Genomic DNA, 19,634 nt, shown 5'->3' on the forward strand with positions numbered 1-19,634 from the left:
TTTAACTGGACAACATGGAATGAGTGGCACTGCCACAGAAGCACCTTGGATGAGAGACTCTAAACTACACGCACACAGCACCTAACATGCTCCTGGGCTCACGAATGTGTTCAATGAATGTGTACTTATGACCTTTTGGAGAGCAAGTAATTTAAGATAATTAGAGACTGTATGTAACAAAGTAGTAGACTGAAAAGCTGTTACATTGATCTGGGTGGGAAGAAGTAGGATTCTACTGGTGAGATTAGGCTAACAATGGAGAGTGAAGAGCTCATCCAACATGTGTGATTTGGACAGGGATACACTCATCCTTAGCACCCCGTCACTACTCTGAATTCCAGAACTCAAGCGAGAAAAAGTGGAAGTTTTGTTTGATTGTCTGTATCTCACAGTTTCTCCTTGGTCTATTGTCTAACACACGCTGCTAGAATTCTTTTTTCCGTTGACTACTTCCAGGTGGTTAGACGATGCTATTATTGATGAGATCACACCCAAGCTGATCGGGGATCGGCCCAACACTTACACCTACACCAAGGCCTTGGGAGAGATGGTGGTGCAGCAGGAGAGCAGAAACCTAAACATTGCCATCGTAAGGCCCTCCATTGTCGGAGCAACCTGGCAGGAGCCTTTCCCAGTAAGCGCATTTCACACGAATTCTCTGCTTCCAAGTTGCGCCCTTCTAGCCCAATTACTTTCTGATGTCTTTTCTCACTCGCTGTCTCTCTCTTCTCAGGATGTATAGCTGAGTGCAGGAAATCAAACATGAATCCATTATATTAGGGCAAATTCCACGTTTGGTTCAGGATTTATCTATCATGAGGCTCCTCTGGGATTTACACCAGCTGTCTAGAGTTGGGTGGAGATCTTAAACTAGCTTCTCATTAACTGTAGTCTTAAAACGTACATGAGAGATAGTTTAATGTCTTGCCTTTCCCACTATAGTTTAAATATACCAAAATGTTCTTGATGGCAACTGCCAGGGTAACAGGAATCATAAAGTTCACAGAAGGTTCTCAGTTTAGGAACACGTAATAATTTTTGTCTCTAGATACTCCTTTATCCTTTTCAAAGTACTTGGAATTACACCATCTTCTTTGAAGCAATTCTGTGAAGTTTTAGGACCAGATAAATTCAAGCTCCATCACTTACTGAAAGTGCAGCCTTTTGACTTGTCGCATCTGTAAAACTGGGTTATTACTACCCACTGTGGAGAATTGATCAAATGAGACAATGTATGAGGAGTGCGTAGTACAGTACCTGGTCCCTAGTAAAAGTTTCAACATAAAATCCTTTCATCTTCTCCCTCCTCTCCCATTTTACACTCACATGTTCACTTTTACAGATTTAAAAAAAAAAAAAAAACAGACAAAATAAAGTCAGCTGACTTGCTTAGGGTGTAGGGGAAAAACTCAAAAAGACATTTTCCTGTAACTACTCCTAAACATAATCTTTCCTCTAACATATCTAAGCAAGCTCATACAAATATATAGAGAGATAGTATCGGTGCTATGACTCCTAAAATTCTCAAGAACTAGATAATTCCCAGAAATCATGTTTCAAATGTTCCCCTGGGGAGACAAAATCAGGACCCAGGTGGAGAAAAATAATGGTTGATGAATTGGTAAGCAGATTATGATATTAATACAAGGTCTAATTTAGCCCCTAAGATGTCATTAAAACAACTTGAAACCATCCATGACTCCTGCTGGCAGAATTTTAATTTTTGCACAAATAAAGTGCTGAAAATATCCAGTGCTTTGCCATTGACCTTTATTTGTGATCTGAAATACTGCATTAGACAGTTGTATCGACTGGGGTCTCAGTGCCCTGCTTTGAAATTTATTAATATTAGACTGCAGATGTTCCAGGGGTAAGGTATTACGATTTTCTGACATGTGTAATCAGTAAAGATCTCCTCTTTCTCTTCTCCTTTTTTAGGGTTGGGTTGATAACCTAAATGGACCTAGTGGGCTCATTATTGCGGTATGTATGATAATGTGGAAATAACTCCTTGAAATGTAGTGGAGGGATAGTAACAAAATGCTTAGTGTTGTCTTAGCTTCATTGATCCAAAACCATAAATGTTAGTTTACTAACTACAATTGAAGCAACTTTTCTTAATTTTGCTGATTGGAAAATAGAGGCAGGATGACATTACTTTTATTTGTGGATTTTATTGTCAGAAAAACAGAGGTACTGTGATATCAATTACTATTTAGGAGTTTTATTTTTGGAAAGTCTTTGAGCATGGAGGAACATGTCTGCACTTCCCTATAGATACCACAAGATGGGGGTGTTTCCTACTTCTCGCTGCGAGTTGGGGATGCAACAAAAATCATACTAAATTCTTGATTCTAAAACACATACAAGAGTTTATGTGTGTGTGTGTGTGTGTGTATAGAGACTTTATATATATGTATATATATGTGTGTGTGTGTATATATACACATATATAAAATACATAAATAACTAGTTATTAATATATACCAGGGGTACCAAAAAATGTATACATATTTTAAGATGACATTTCTTAAAATGTGTATACATTTTTTTGGCAGCCTCTGTATATATGAAAGAGAACTACCAATTGGAACAAATTTTTCAAATATAAAAGTTGATATAGGAAACGCTTTTCAACAATAAACCTCTCACAGAGGAGGAGAAACGTCAATGATTCCTCTAGGTAAGAGTCCCCTGCAGTCAAGACCTATCTGGTCTGAGCTGTGGTGCTTCACAGGTCACACTAAAGCATTTTAGGACCAGACCACAGCTCTACTCTTTAGAACAATGAAAAGGAATTCAATTTTCTAACTGAGCTGAACTCTTATTAGAAATCTTGTGCTTCACACTCTGCCTCTGCTCTTCTCAGAGCTAGGTCCGACATGAACTAAAATACAAATATAAGACAGTGAATTATGACTACTTGTCAAAGATAGTAAAAATGAACTTCTTTCTGATTTTTTTTTCTTTTTTCTAGCAGCTTCTCTTTTTGTTCTCTACCGGCCTTCAGCTCTTGTTTCTATAAGGCTTAGCTGAGGGTGAGCATTTGGTAATTTGGAACACAATTATTTTAACATGACACTAGAGTGTGTTTCATCACACAGTTTACAAAGCTGCACACTTAATCAAATTTTCTAAAATTTTCCAAAATTGTATAAAATTTTCTTATGTCCAAAGGGAAGAGAATCAGTTACAAGAAAACAGAAATCAGGAACATACAAAAGTGCGAAATGCTGCAAATCAGTGTTGGGAGTACGCAGGGTATAAATAATCAATTACTTCATAAAATCAATAAACAACTTTTTATTTATTAACTGATTTATCTGTTGGCATGACCTATTTATTAATGTGCATAACTCCCGATTCTTGCATCTAAGTAACATCAGTGATCTGTGAGGTGAACTAAGATACCGAACGAAAAGTAAATAATGGTGGCCTTTTCCCAAGTAATAACAAAGTTGTTAAAGAGTAGAATTTTATTAATTTTTTTAAATAAATTATTTCTTAAACTTTTAGTGTCTGCTGTTGCTGGTAAGTTAGTAAGCACTAGCAGAAAATAATATCATTTAAGAAATGGTAAACTTAAATTTTAAAAAAAAGTATTAATAGGAAATTTGGAAAACCTTAGTTCTTAAAGTGTCTTATAAATTAATTTTTAAGATGTGAAAAAGTATTCTTGGTGTTTGTTAATTAACTAAATATATTAGCTTCTCACAAATTTGAGGAATTTCACGCCCTAAAGGAACCTAAGGACCACTAGCTGTTCATGGAAATGTTGGCATTTGAGGTGAACTTGGCTGGGAGCTTGAATAGGCTGAGAGATGTCAGCTTGGCACAATAGCCTAGTAAGCGATGAATCAATGTTTGCAATTATTACTGAAAGCATTAGTATTAGCCCCAACTGTCACTGAAGACCTGGTTCAGTATTTTATGTTCTCCCTCCTGTGCAGGCTGGGAAAGGGTTTCTCCGGGCAATAAGAGGTACTCCAAAGGCTGTGGCAGATTTAATTCCGGTTGATACAGTCGCCAATCTCACCTTGGCTGTAGGATGGTACACTGCTGTTAACAGGTATGCTTAAGCTGGCTTTCAAAAGATTTGATGATAAGGGGTGGGGGGTGAATATTTTAGGCTTATTTTCAAAATATATGCGTTTTTATCATAGAAGACCACAAATATGAGAAGATATCTGTTTCACTATTTCACATAGTTCCAAATATGCCATCACATATGTATTGAGTTGTTTTATAAATAGTGCTTAATACTTCTTTGATCATAAAATACAAACTCTTTTAATCATTTAACCGTAAAATTGTTGATAACCAAAAAGCTTCTCTTTCTAGTCAGTAATCTAAAATACAGCTTCTTTTTTTAAGGCAAAGGAGATAAAAGTGGATGAACTGAGAGCGTATTTTATATTTCATTGAACTGCTCAATTCCTGATAAATGCCAAAGTTAAGATCACCATGTGTGGGAGTACTTCCTCATTCAAAAAAAAAAAAATAGGTTGTTTGTATATTTTATATTTGGCTCTGTTAGTAAATGGTAAACAGAATTATTTTTTTCTTATTTGAAGTAAGACATTTAGATGTTTTCCAAACCAGCAGGGCTTAACTGGACTTAGGAGAAAACACAGACTATTTTTTTTGCCCAGCAAACATGTCCATAAGTTAGAAGCATGATCTGCTTTCTCATTGTCATGGTACTTCCATTTGTTCCACAAATGTATTGATCTATCTGAGATCTCTTTCATACACGCACACACTGTTCCTAGACTTCTTCCATTTTGCTTATTAACCCAAAGAAGGAACAAAAGATGGAAGTGTTGCTTCATTTGCCTTTCTGCTGGGAATTATTGAAACAACCTTGTCTATTATTTTTCCTTATCTTTCTTTCATTCGTTCTCCACTTTGTTGTATTTACCTAAATTTTATTTCTCTTTCTAGACCTAAATCAACGTTAATCTACCACTGTACTTCTGGTAACTTCAATCCCTGTTACTGGGGCAAAATGGGTAAGTGCCTATAGGGACATAACTACATAAATACTAGCGTCTGGGGGGGGGGGGGTTGACAAAGTGTGTCATGGAACTTAGAGTGTAATGGGGAAAAAAAAACAAAGAAGGGTCAATTGGAACATCTGCATGATTGTAAGCAATAAGGGGTCCATTGGCTATAGAGATTTTTTAAAATAAATAAAACCAACTAGAAGTCAGCAATTATAAGCCACGTCAGTGATAAAATGCTCCTGTTGAGGCAGCTGCTCCCACAGACACACTCACCCTCGGCCTCCTTGCTACATCACTGTGCTACATCAATGTGAAACGGCCAAGTAGACTTAGAAGTGTCTAATAACACAAACTTTTGTTATTAAGTCAGTGATACTCTTTGTTAATTATGCAGTTAGCCACAAGAGTAACCTTGAAAGTACCTTGTTGTAATTAATCCTACATATAAATAGAAAATTAGCTAACCAATCTTGTACTCCTTTGTCAATTTAGGAGTTGATTTTCTTGTGAATTTATGAAACTTCAGATCATCTAGCTGTTTGGGGTGTGGGGGGGTACTAAATGGAGGAGGAAAAAAATCACATGTGCTTAATTTATTACAATGTGATTTCCAATTCAGAACACTCGGCTGTGCTATTCTATTTGCAAAGTTATTGCTTCCATGAAAAGTCAATGAAATTATTTATCTACCATAAGAGATCTTTACATCATAGATCATATATCGTTATTTACATAATATATCAAAAATAATTCTGAAAACATTTGGAAGCAAAAATAAATGTCCTCTACCTCAGTAACAGAATTGATGTCACTCATAAAAAGAGGCATTAATAGAAGCAAACAAGATATCTTAAGCCCTTAAATAAAAAGATGTTCCATGTAAATTTCCTTTCTGAGATTCAAAGTAGCCCTCTTCCATGCCAAAAATTCTTACTTTCTGTTTTATGTAACTATAGCATCTCATAGTTGAAAAATGATCTTAAAAATAATCTAGGAGGGTCACTTTATTTTACATATGAGACCCAGAGAGAGTAAATGATCTATCTATTCAAACTGATATGGGGAGCTGGTGCCTGAAATGGGAGACAGGTCTCTTGCCTATTGAATGTGCAATAACCACGCCACTAGATCCTTAAAAGTGAATATAAATCCCTCTGGCAGGAAAAGAGTCCAGATTCCTGGGTCAGATATGTCTTGAGAATCTTTTCAGTACAGAGTAAATATTTTTCATATAGATTTCCAAGTAGTATCTTTTAAGGAGAACAATAATCATATTACGAAGACAATCGATCTCTTCGTCATAATTGAATAATGAATTTAAGCATATTCAATGCAAATTCTACATAAATAAAATCAACATTGAATTCAAATGAGTATTCTTTTGAAAAGAATTATTGAATTTGCAAATGTACATTAAAAGTTTTTAACAAGGTGTTATCTAAGTAATAGTATTTAAAAAGTTATTATGAAAAAAAAAACCCTCTGGAGACAAGAGTGGACAATTGAGTCTGATATATTCCCAAAGAAGCAGAAATCCCAAAGAAGTAAAAGACTATGGCATTAAAGTGAACAAGCACAAAGAAATTTGCCTTTATATTCTCTCTCTTACTTAAACCTTTAAAGGATTAAGGTTTAAGTAGCCCTTTATAAAGGTTTAAGTAAAATGTTAAAGAACTTTCCAGATGGTTCTGCAAGTAATGACCCAAACAAGGAAATAAGGCCTCTTAGGCTCTATCTAGGGACTTCCAGACTAGGCCAATAACCTTGGAATTAAATGATGAATTTAAGTTTTTCCAAGCAATACTTCACAGTACTAACTAAAACTATTTCTCCAAGAAGTTGTTTTATAGTAAAGGTTTCAAGAAAAGGACCCAATTCCTAACTCATTCACGTTTGATTTTGCAGGTGACCACTAGTCTGGGATAAAAATCTTAATATTGTTCTCAGAAATTGATTCTTGACTCTACACAGCAAATCCTTATTCTTTATTGTTTTGACCCATTGCAAATGCCATCCACCACAATGGGCTTATATGCTTTAGACTTAGCACTGTTTTTTTGGTTTTTTTCCCCCAGGATTCCAAGTCTTGGCAGCCTTTGAAAAAATCCCATTTGAGAGAGCTTTTAGGAGGCCGTATGCTGACTTCACAACCAACACCATCACAACACAGTACTGGAATGCAGTCAGCCACCGGGCCCCTGCCATCATCTATGACTTCTACCTCCGGCTCACAGGAAGGAAACCCAGGTGAGAAGCTGGGTCAACAGCTTTAAGAGTGTCGCTCCATGGAACATTAGGGCCCCAAGTCCTTAGCCCTCCCTTCGGCTGGGGACCAAAGTTGACAACCGAATCTAACATATATATGTATATGGACAACCAAAAGAATAGTAGTGAAAAGCCCTAAGCTACCCAACCTTAACAATCTTCCATCATAGTAATGGAAGTTAAGTGTTACGGATCTTGCTTGCTGAATTCAGCAAGTAATCATCCACCCAAAAGGAAAAGCAACTGAGACTGGTGTGAGGTTTTCTAAATCATTAGATGATCTTACAATGTATGATAGCGATAACAGCCTCACTTACATACACATGGGAAGATGCATGATGATCTCACTTTCATTCTCACCACCACTCAAGGAAGATATCTTCATCATCCCAATTATACAAATAAGGAAACAGAAGCTAAGGGTAGAATTTAAAGTAGCCTCTAAGGAAGTGACAGACGAAAGATTTGGAGAAATCTGAACTAGATTACTGCCACCTAAAGATGAGTGAAGAAATTAAAGGTAACAAGGTAGAGTAAAATGTATGCTGATGCTGAGGCAGCTCTGTCACCCTGTAGCTGTGTGACACAAGACATATCCTTTTCGCTCTCTGTCTCACTTGAATATTAGAGGCGTCTGAGGAGCCATCATTATTATAATTACCAAAGGCAATTTCTGCAATCAAAAGTATGAATATTCGAGCCTCTGTTCTAGCCCTTTATAAAGGAGGAAGTCTTTCCCAGCATGTCTAATTTCCATCCTTATTAGTAGAGCAAATGACAAAACTTAGGCAATGTAGATTTTATCCAAATTTGGCAGAGACCTTATTAAGAGCTCAAAACTCAGTAACTGTCAATTTCTCCTTGTGCAAAGTGAAAAGGGGGCATTGTGGCAATAGGGAAGATATTTGTATGGGGCTTATTAAATAAAGATGGGTAAAAAAAGAAAAAAGAAACATTGCAGGCAGAAATGCTAAAGACTTTAAAACATATCAGGGTGGAAGAAGACCCGGGGTAAGAGCGAAGTTCAGTAAGTAGAAAAGAAAAACACAGGAGGAAGGGACTCAATAAAAATCTTTTATGAATTTTCTTTGTGAGAAATTAAATTATAATATTTGTGGGAAATGGGTAAGTGTATTTTGTGATAGGAGTTTTAAGAATAATCTTTACAGCAGAAAATGCTAGAATCCTTCTAGACCCTTTCTCTCCCTAGGTGTGTTTGTGTGTAATCTATGCATTTACAACCATATATGAACATATATACAGTTTTGCTTTGACGTAAGGGTGTGTGTATACATCAATCCTATATATTTTCCAGTGCTTGTCACTAATGTTCCGTGAAAATCTCAGTCATTGTGCTGAGTGTTGTCTTTGTTTCCCTATTACAAACAATGGGGCAATGAATACCAGCGCACATGCGTTTTTGTCCAGTCTGCCCTTGGGCTTGGGGAAGATGCTGAGGGCTGCTATTGCTGCGTTGGAAGGTATGTGGATATTGGGCTACTGCCAGGCTGCCCTAGAGGAAGGCTCTGCCGATTTGCACTGCCACATCAGCACACGAAGGCACAAATCTGGGGGGAGGGGCGGTAGTTTCCACTCCTATAAATACTTGGCAAAAATCAATCTTTTAAATTGTCAAACTGAAGACAAGAAATGGCATCTCTTTGTTACTTTGATTTGCATTCCCCTGATTGCTGAAGGGGCTGGGCTCTCATTTGTTCATTGGACATTCACATTTTTCTCCTCTGTGAGTTGCCTGTTTCTATTTCTTGTCTATTTTTCTACTGAGTTGGCCTTATTAATTTATGGACATGTGTGTGTGTGTGTGTAAATATATATTTAATGTGTTTTCTCCAAGTCTGTTTCTTATCTTGTAGCTTTGAGTATGAAGCTTTTTATAATATAACGCAAGGAAAGCTAATATAATGCTGTTCTTAAGAGCATGGAATTTAGAGTCAGACTTAACGATTTAAATCCTGACTTTACCAATTTAGCCATATGAGCCCTAAATTATTTAACCTCTCTAAATCATAGCTTCCTCACCTGTAAAAAAAAAGATAGTAATCATACCTATTTAATAGAGTTTTACGTAAGAATGTATAGAATACAGTAATCACTATTATTACTAAAGAAGTTTTAGATTTTTATGTGATAAAACGAATCAATTCTTTTCCTTTATGGCTTTTGCATTTTATGTACTAAGCAGACCTTCTCTACCTGAGAGTAATAAATGTATTCTTTCTTTCAGAAAAGAAATAGTATTATGCTGATACAGTCCTACACATATAATGATATCATTATACAAAGATTATTTTTAAAAATTAAAATAAATCTGTTGAAATCATATCAATTACATCGACGTCATAGAGTGGATAAAGACTGTCCATTTAGGCTGCTATAACAGAATATCATGGACTGGGTGGCTTATTAACAGCAGAAACTTATTTCTCACTGTTACAGAAACTAGGAAGTCTAAGATCCAAGGTACCGGTTGATTCAGGGTCTGCTGAGGACCCGCTTCCCGGTTCCTAGACGGCCATCTTCTCTCTGTGCTCTCACATGCTGAGAGAGCTTCTGGGGTATCTTTTTTTAAGGACACTAATCACCTCCCAAAATCTCCTCCTCCAAATGTAATCCCATTGGGGGGAATAGGTTTCAACATATGAATTTTGAGGGGGACACACATTCAGTCTATAGCAAAGATGTTAGATAATAAAAGCCAAATGGGCTTGTATCAGGAAATATTGATGCTACCCTCTGCCTATGACTTTCCCATGATACCATGAGTTATTAGGTATGTGGGCATTAGGATTGACCAGAAGTAAGACCAAATTCCCAAAACAGTGCCATTACTGGGTCAACTGCAGTAGTCACTACTACCAAGTTTGGCGTAACTGATAAAGATAAAAATCAAACATTCTATAGGCCAAAGGTGACTTGTAGCTGGAAGACCGAGGTATGAGCATTAGCTATGTGACCATGAACCTATGCATCCTTTTGTAAGATGAAGATAAACGATGTAGGTCCTGACTAACTTACAGTCATATTGTGAGGATCATATAAGGTTGCATGTGGAAGTTTGTTGTCAATTGTTGTTAAGGTGGGAAGTTCACATAGCAGAGCTGGTCCCAGTCGTCACCACAGTATTGGAAGATGTGGTCCATGTTAAGTCATGGGACACAGAGTGGTGGGATTACAAAAGCAGAGGCTTTTTGAGGTCGGTCAAAGCTGGGTTGCAATTTTGGCTTTAACACCTATTATATCATTGTGACCCTTTTTGTCTTAAGCTCACTTTACCCATTCATAGAAATGCAGCTTCATACCTACGTAAGAGGGATGCTATGAGAATTAGAGGAGATATTTTTTACATGTATTAGCACTGTGCCTACCAGAGTAGGTTATCAACAAATAAGTTCTTTTCCCCTTAAATCTGCATTACAACTGACAACTGCTTTCAGTTCACCAGACGCTAATACAGTCAACACTTCTGCCCAGAAATTAGATACTAAGACTTTGGATCAATCCATTTTTTAAAAATCCAAGAACATACCATAAAGAAGACAAATAAGATTTCGAATTGTGTACTTCAGATTTCAGAGAAAGAACAGTATGCCATTAAGGGTGGATATCTGGTTTGGTTTCTAAAATGTTTGCTACTCTTGAGAAAGAGATGGTAGAAAAGAGGAAAAGGGGGAGTTTGGTGGTATTAAAAGGCCTGATAGAACAATCTCCCTTAGATTCATCCCCTTCCCTTCATTCAACAGGAGTTTTAATGAAGAATTGGGGAAAAGAGGAGAGGGATATTTTTAATATTTTTCTCAAAACAATTTCTCATGGATTTCTACAGAGTAACAGGGAAGCAGCCATCTGAGCTGTGCTGATCTTTGCTTCTATATGATCTTTACCTCAGGATGACAAAGCTCATGAATCGGCTTTTAAGAACCGTTTCCATGCTGGAGTATTTCCTTAACCGGAGTTGGGAATGGAGCACATACAATACAGAGATGCTGATGTCCGAGCTGAGTCCCGAGGACCAAAGAGTAAGTACAGCATGGACTTAACCAACAGCAAAATCTTACTCATTTGGAATTTAGAATTATTTTCCCTGGAAAGCCAATGAATAAAGTTTTAGGTATATACACAGAATTTTTTTCACTAAGAAAATCAGTCAAAGCTATCAACACAGCAAGAAACAAGTTTAATGTAGGTAATAAATCTAGCTCTTGGACTTCAGTTAGATCCTCACTGCTATTCTGCAGTCACATTTCATATACTTTCGCAGCTGTTATCTTTTCAACAAGCTCTCCATACTTCTATCTTTCCCCTAATTGCCACAGCATGACTTTGATGAAAAATAATAACTTTATTGCTCATAAACTGTCTCAACCACTGTTCTTGTCAAAATTGTTCAGCATCTCTAAAGCTATAATTTCTTCCTTATCTTTTTAAGCTGACCCCTATTCCTATTCCTATTTATTCTATCTCATCTAAGACCTTCCCCCATCAGTATTGCCTTCTCTCCAGCACTGTCAGTCTTTCTCCCTATAATGACTTCCTTCAACAATTCAGACTTTTATTTCTCAAAACAGGTCTTTAATTGCTTAGCATCCATGCCACTTATTTCTTTACATTAGCTTCTTGGCCATTGAAAACAATAAGCCCTGAAATCTTTGCATATTCTGAAATTCACAAGTATAGAAATCTTTTGTACTTTGTACATGCTCCTAGCTTTGTTTTCCCTTCAGAGTCATGAGTTCCCTGAACATATCATTAGTTTTCAATTAAACCTGAAAGTTTTCACTCTCTTGATTGACATTTTCCACCAAAAATGTTTTTTAAAAGGTCAAACCATTTCTTGATTTAACTTCTACTTGACAGCATGTAGAAGAAATCAAGTCATACTGAGAAGTAAATGTTAGATTAAGGATTAGATTAAGGCTAATTAAGGATTTTACTCTTATCTACTAGCCTCATAGAGCATGATTCAAATCCAAGTCCTAGAATTCCTTTATGTCAGGGAACCTAAGGATTACTTGCAAAGTTAAACACCATCAATATTATATTAATAAATCAAATGAGATTTAGAGGGATGTTAACTAAAATCATCACTGAGGACCTGTAAAACTGACATGAATAGAGCTATTTTCAGAAATGCTTACCTACCCTGTATAGATAAAATTCTTCTAAGTACCTGTTTGAAATGCACGAATGATGCTCAAGCCAGGTATTAAAAAAACTCAAGCTATTGTACATTATTTTTAAAAAGCTTCAAATTTTATGTGGGCTTTTCTTCTCTCCATGGAATTTACCCATCTACATAATTCAAAAGGTAATAAGCTTCGAGTTTCCCTTTTGACATTTTACTATTTTTACCTAAAATAACTTACAAATTCATGGAAAAAAATAAAAAAGAATCAAGTCAGCAGTTGATTTACTGTATGCAAAGGTAATAGACCTGAATACTTGGATTTAATTGCCAAACTGATGTGTCTCAGATTCCAGTTTGATTTGCCATATGGAATCAGGTTTCTAAACTAGGGCTTCATTGACCTCTAACTTAGAAATTTGAAATAGTGTAAAAGTAAAAGCCTCTGTTTGTATAGATGAATAAATAAAATGTAGAGATAGTATGGAAAACAAACATATCCAAATAAAGTAATAAAGTGATACAGAATTACTTTTGGAAAACAATTCAGCTTTTGGACAAGTCTATGAAGTGCTCTGTACCTTGTTAATCTCATATGCTCTCTGTTAATACTCAAAATTATCTCAAAGATTTCAGATATATTACAACAAATACATATAAAAAATAGAAATAAATATCAAATTAGGGAATATATGAATTAAAATACAAAGTCGGGGATAAGAATGAAATAATAGAATTCGATAGGGAATTTTGAACTACAGTTCTTGAGCTTTTTAGAGGCACAGTGAAAAGGAAAATATAGTTTCGTGGTATTCTTTGTCCCAGAGGAGAAATTATACTAGTGTTCCAGGAGAAGTAAAGTTTTCCTTACCACTTAACTCTAAAAGAAACCTAACATAATAGATAATAATAGCTCTAAAGCAAATACAAAATATAAATTACTCATATGTTAAGCTATTCCTCAAGGCTTTGCTCCCCCAAATTTACCTGAATCTGCATAATGAATTGGCGACATTGTAGGAAACAATGGTAGGCAAAGTGGACACCACCAAAATTTATGAGAAACGGAAAGGAAAAGACACACAATTTGTTTTGTCCCCTAACATATTATTCCATCACTTTAAAAAATAATTAATCCACATGTAGTAGAAATGAAATTAGCTTCCGCCAGATTAATACCAGTTCCTTAAACTTCCCTCACACGACTTCCTAAAAGTCAAATGTTTGCGCTTGATCCATGTTTAAATATTGCTATGCAAATGGTTTTTGTCAGGGCCTTTGAAATAACAGCTCAAATGAGGTCCAACTTAAGTCTTTTAAACTGAATGTCACTCATTTGTGTAAAAGAAACTTCCTTACGTGGATAGAGTGATTGTCCACCAGTGCAGTATGGCAATCCATTCTCTCTGACTTTCAGGTATTCAACTTTGACGTGCGCCAGTTGAACTGGTTGGAATACATTGAAAATTATGTTTTAGGAGTTAAGAAGTACTTATTGAAAGAGGATATGGCTGGGGTTCCAAAAGCAAAGCAACACTTAAAAAGGTAAGCATAATCAGTCAGTTAATATTTATTGAACACTTTTATACCAGATATGAAATTAGACCAGGGGAGGGGAGGAATTAACATTTTTTGAACGTTTACATAACAGGTGCTTCCCTGTAATACACTGTTTCATTTAGATGTCACCACACTCCTATGAGGAAGGTATTATTTCTGTTATCCCGTTTTTGTCAAAGAGATAGTTAGGCTCAAAGAAGGTAACTTGTTCATGGTAACACACAGTAAAGTATGAGAGCCAAATGTGAATGAAATTTTCTGATTCTCCTACCACAACCTATCATAATGTGATATAGAAAATGAATACCCAATAGGCAGGAGACCTGATAATACTATTTAACACGGGCAAGTCACTTAACCACTCTTCACGTCCTTCAACTGCCTTAAAATCCCCTAAGGGACAAAGAATTATAGCAGTATGGAAGAATTCTGGTAGAAGCAAAGGGTTTTTAATGCAGTGATGATAAGGATGGAAAAGTAAATTGCAAACAGAGAGGAACCATGAGTCGTAGGCTAAGAACTTTAGGACTTGCCCTCCAGGGAACAAGAACCAGTGAAGATTTGTGATATGGTAACATGGTCAAAGTATATTTCAGGAAGATTTTGTTAGTCACGTTTGCAAGATAGGTTAAAGTAGTGAGAGGTATGAGAGAGAGAAACTATCAGGGACTATTACGGAAATCTGATTACTGAGCAGGGATGTTGTGAAAATAAAAGATATAAAACCCAAAGGCCATCAGGGCGTGCCTGTGCGCGCTTACTTATAATTTGCTGGTCACAGCGAGAAAAAGACATGTTTATGCTTCAGATAACATAGTTGGGTGTTTGGTACTGTTTTAACTTTGGTTATCTGTGTCTGCTCCCCAGGCTCCGAAATATTCACTACCTCTTTAACACGGCCCTCTTGCTCATTGCCTGGCGCCTTCTCATTGCAAGATCTCAGATGGCTCGGAACGTCTGGCTCTTCATTGTGAGCTTCTGTTATAAATTCCTCTCCTACTTTAGGGCATCCGGCACACTCAAGGTTTAAGAACACTTGGCAATCTCCTTTTACCTGGAAACTCTCAGATACCTCTAAAACAGCAAACTGTGGTTCTCAAGATCAGGACGTTAACAAAGAACACGTCCAGCCTCATTACTCATCCAATGTGCTGTCAAGTATTCATCCCTATTTCTTAACTATGCTATATTCTTTCTACTGCAACGAGAGAAGGCAAGTCATATCCTAGCCTATAATTACACACATTTTAGGAAAAAAAATATTTTCAGATTGTTTCTTGGAACCATTCTGGGGCACCCAGTACAAAGGTTTAAAATCAAGACAACCAGAAGAACGGTTTCCACATCCTCACAAATGCTGTAAGAGAAATAATGATCCACTGAAAAGTCTCTGCTTCCTTTTTGTGTTATACTGTGGTGTCCTGGTTGAGGGTTAGGGAAATTAGAAAAGTGGACTTACACTTAACATTTTTCTTAACTATACCCACTTCTGAAGCCTAAAATTAACCCAGAGGTGGAAATAATTGTATATTGATTGAGGGCTCAAGCATATTTGCATTGAGACTCAGTTTATTGTGCTTTTAAGTAAAAATTAATCTTCGTAATTTCAATTTGACAACTACTATTTCTAAATCTTTTCAATCACCAATTTTTCTCATTACCTTCTCTCAAGAGTTTCCTTTTTGTTCATTAAAGTCACCAAACCCCTTATATTTAAGCTTATTTTGCTGAGGCCTCAATTAGAGTGGCTAAAATGGAGAGGAAGGTCCTAGGCTAGAATCATATAAAAACCCAATCCCCTGATCTTTGCCATGGAGGAAAGCAAAATTTCAAATAAAATTTTAAATGCTAGCTTTAGGCTTTTTCTACAAAGTGGGGAAGGTTACTCTTGTGTGATCACCCGGATTTGCTAGTATCTCAATCACACCAATGGCATAATATTAACTGTCCAATATACAACAGAAGAGGATAGACTTCATTAAGTGACTCTAAATTTAGAGAATAAGTGTTGTTTTGTCTGTTTAAAATTATTTTATGTATAAGGCAAATGAATTAGTAAAAACTAATTTATTCTCAAATTTCTATAATAATGCGATTTATCCCAACTTTCCTATTTGAGAGATCAGTGCATGTTGGATTGCAGTATTTCATGTTAAAAACCTGGAATATTATTCAAATATAATGTCTGGGGCATAACTAAAAATAATCACAACTACTAGAAAATTACATGAGTATAAATGTCAACAACAGCAGTTATAGTTATGCTCACTTTCTGGAATAATTGGTAAAACTCAGAAAGGCACATTCAGGTAGTTGGAATGTACAAGGCCTTGAAGGTGGGCTTCTAGTATTTCTTGAGATTTTTCTGAACCCATAAAGGGCATTTTGGGGGAACTCTTCTGGACAATGTCTTTCCCAACCTCATCTAAGTTCTGGGAACTACTTTCCAGGACAGACAACTCAGCTCTGAAACAAAACACCTGGTGATCTTTAGTTTAAGATATCTATACGATATTTTTGAGTCATTTTAAGATACAAACTATAGGTACAGTAAAAATGAAATGAAGACATAATTCAAGGATTGGATAAAACATAATAGTTCTAAAAGTTTACTATCTTTTGATTATTCTGTTTCACTAATTCAATAAATTCCACTAAGTATTTGACTTTTGATTAAATGAGAATTTGAATTAAAAATGTTTTTCTCTCTTCTAGTGTTGTGTCTTTAACTGCTGACGACTGCAGATCTCCTCCCTCTCCCTCAGAAAAAAATGATATCATCTTCCAAAGAACCTATCAGATTAATATAAATTAACATATAGGTACATCATGCTTCACTTTTTCTGACACCATTCATAGGATTACATTTATATGCTGAAGCATGTTCTGTCTGTGGCATTAGAGAAATGACAGGAATAAAGTCCTCTTGTGGAGGATTAAGCAGTATAAAAGTAGGTAGGTATCTGTAGGAAAGAAAATCCCTAGTTATTTTAATCAAGACCAATTAACAATTATTTGAATGCCAAATATATACAATGTAATGAGAAAGAGCCTTCTACTTTTGGGGGCAAGGGGCTGGAAGTACAAAGAAAAGATGTCTATGTTTAAAAAGAATTTTTGGTAATCCCTATATTCTGCACCCACTAGATACCTGATTTAGTAATGAATATCATCACAAAGAAGAAGACAGTCACCACCTGAGGCAATTAATACTAGAGAAAGTTGAGAGAGATGGGCACACAACTCAGAAAATCATTCCTCACAATTTTGTACTACCCTTCCCTAGCATTATCTCCAGTTAACACTTCATTTAAATAACTGATTTAGAATCTCAAGGTAAATAGACTGATCGGAGGGAGTACTAATAACCAAATAGTGTGTTACCTGACAATGAACTTAATAATTAAAGTAGGTCAGCCTAAAGATTCCAAAAACATCAATAATTTTCAAAGTTCAAAGGACTCACAAGCAAATGTCCACATGGCTGTTTTTCTAGAACTGCAAGCCTAATCATTATGTTTTGGGAACCTAAGTAACTACCTAAAATAAAAAGTAATGGTTGTCCCATATGCCCACAAAAAGGTAGGGAAAAATACTCACTGCCTAGGTTACTTTTTAAAAAAATATATTTTTTAAAAATTAACAAAATAAAACTAGCAGTTGCTGTTTTTAAGAAGTAGTTAATTTGACAGATGGTAATGCCCTGTATAGATACAGTTAACAGGAAAGGGTGCGTAACTGAAATTGAGTTGCAATAGTTAGAAACAGTTATTCTAATACACAAACATTTTAGGTGTGTACTTAATTTATTTGAAATACTGATTCCTACCTATAATTGTAAATAGGTGGGGAGATACAAGGTTGGGAAACTTGCATCAATTCTTGAATACTTTAGAGAAATTAAAAGTAAGTGTAGTAGGGGGGAGATCCAAGATGGTGGAACAGATAAACACTGTGCCTGCTTCCTTTCATGAACAAATTAAAATTACTACTAAATTACAGCGCAATCAACCTGGGGAACCATCTAAAGTCTGGCTGAACAGAAGTTTTATAATTAAGGATATAAAGCATCACGTCGAGAGTGGTAGGATTGAGGACGCGGAACTGGCTAACCCTAAACCTCAGTGTGATGGTTGAGAACCTGGAGGGATAGCTTGGCTGCGGGGGTTCCCCCATGAGGAGATAGGGACCCCAGCCCCACACCGGCCTCCCCAATCCAGAGTACTGGTGCAGGGAACAGGAGCCCCCACAACAACTGGCTGTGAAAAACAGTGGGGACTCCAACCATCCGGGTGGGAAGGAAAGTGGCAGTAAACCTAGGCATCCTCTTAAAGGGCCATGCTCAGACTCTCACTCCCAGGCACTCACTTTGGGCTCCCAACGGAGGGACAGTAACTTGGGGGGTGTCAAAGACATGGGGAGCAGACTCAGTTGTGTGGCTACAAGACAAGGGCTGAAAGACACTTGGCATTTTCCTGGTTAGGAATACTTCTCACGTGCAGCTAGCAGGCACCATTTTTCCTGTGTTGAACCCTCCCCCTATACTTACAACCAAATCTGAACCTGATTCGTCTAATGAGCTCTGAAGCTCTGCCCTGATGACTCACTGGGAACTTCCCCACCCAATGATGGAACCACTTTCTCCACGAGCAGCCAGCTCTGCCTGCATTGCACTCTTTCTTAGAAAACTATCAGAGTCCGGCAGATCCCAGGTGGGCGGTGACCGGCCTCAGCGTGCTCTGAGGCTTTTGCTGAGTATCTAGTACTGGCACCAAACCAGAATTTACTTTAACCTGGTGACCACAACTCTTCCCACTCCAGTGATTCCCAGAGACACCCAACTTGCATACCACACAAGGCTTTATCAGTGGCTGAACCGTAAGGAAGCTGGCAGGTGGCAGCAGGCCTTGGGGTGTCCTGGCATTTTGTGGAGCTATGGCAGGCCTGGTACTGGCTTCTCCCACACACCTCCAGAGTTAGCACAGGCAGTGAAAAACCACGAATTGCTCTATTGCTCTTACCAGGTAGTCCCTGGCAGGCACAGGCAGTGGGTGACCTAGGCCTGCACCGGAGCCCCTCCCAAGAGGCCACAGAACAAACATACTTGAACGTTGGCTTCAGACCGCAGCAGAACACCACCCAATTAGCCCCACTTGCAGCACACACAAAAGGCAGTCTCAACAGGCACCAGAGCTTGCTGGAGCAAATCCCACTCAGTAGAGTAAGTCCCCTGCATAGCAGCCTATAAGTTGTGGACATGGCAAAAACCCACAGCCAATCAGCCTGAGGGTCAATCCCACCCACTGAAACGCCAATAGAAACCAAGTCTCAACTACAACAGGAGGGCACACACAACCCATACAAGGGACACGCCTGGAGCACCCATCATAGGTTACCAGGAAGTTTGTGCCACTGGGCCCCACAGGGCATCTCCTACGTAAGGCCACCTGGCCAAGACTGAGGGATGTAGCAGATCTACCCAATACATAGAAACGAACACAGAGAGGTAGTCAAAATGACGAAACAAAGAAATACATCTCAAATGAAAGAACAGGAGAAAACTCAAAAATAAAATAAAATCCTAAACAAAATGGAGGCAAGCAACCTACCAGATAGTGTTCAAAACAATGGTTATAAGGATGCTCAAGGAACTTAGTGAG

At 37.2% G+C, this 19,634-nt stretch overlaps 1 protein-coding gene across 2 annotated transcripts in view; it reads left to right on the top strand.

Annotated features, from left to right (window-relative positions):
* FAR2 (fatty acyl-CoA reductase 2) overlaps positions 1–19,634 on the top strand; it is a 136,079-nt gene that overhangs the window by 112,021 nt on the left and 4,424 nt on the right. Inside the window, exons 5-12 of one of the 2 annotated variants that reach the window (XR_004424113.1) lie at positions 457–634; positions 1,939–1,983; positions 3,951–4,069; positions 4,945–5,012; positions 7,082–7,253; positions 11,179–11,308; positions 13,832–13,959; positions 14,842–16,929. Coding sequence is in view for 1 of the 2 variants with exons in the window: in XM_033116796.1 (XP_032972687.1) it covers positions 457–634; positions 1,939–1,983; positions 3,951–4,069; positions 4,945–5,012; positions 7,082–7,253; positions 11,179–11,308; positions 13,832–13,959; positions 14,842–15,004 (1,003 nt within the window). In the remaining variant the exon portion in view is untranslated. Of the gene's footprint in view, positions 1–456; positions 635–1,938; positions 1,984–3,950; positions 4,070–4,944; positions 5,013–7,081; positions 7,254–11,178; positions 11,309–13,831; positions 13,960–14,841; positions 18,723–19,634 lie in introns of those variants that run through there. The other variant, XM_033116796.1, reaches the window with a different exon arrangement.

Source organism: Rhinolophus ferrumequinum, chromosome 10 (assembly GCF_004115265.2).
Source record: "Rhinolophus ferrumequinum isolate MPI-CBG mRhiFer1 chromosome 10, mRhiFer1_v1.p, whole genome shotgun sequence".
NCBI classification, from domain to species: domain Eukaryota; kingdom Metazoa; phylum Chordata; class Mammalia; order Chiroptera; family Rhinolophidae; genus Rhinolophus; species Rhinolophus ferrumequinum.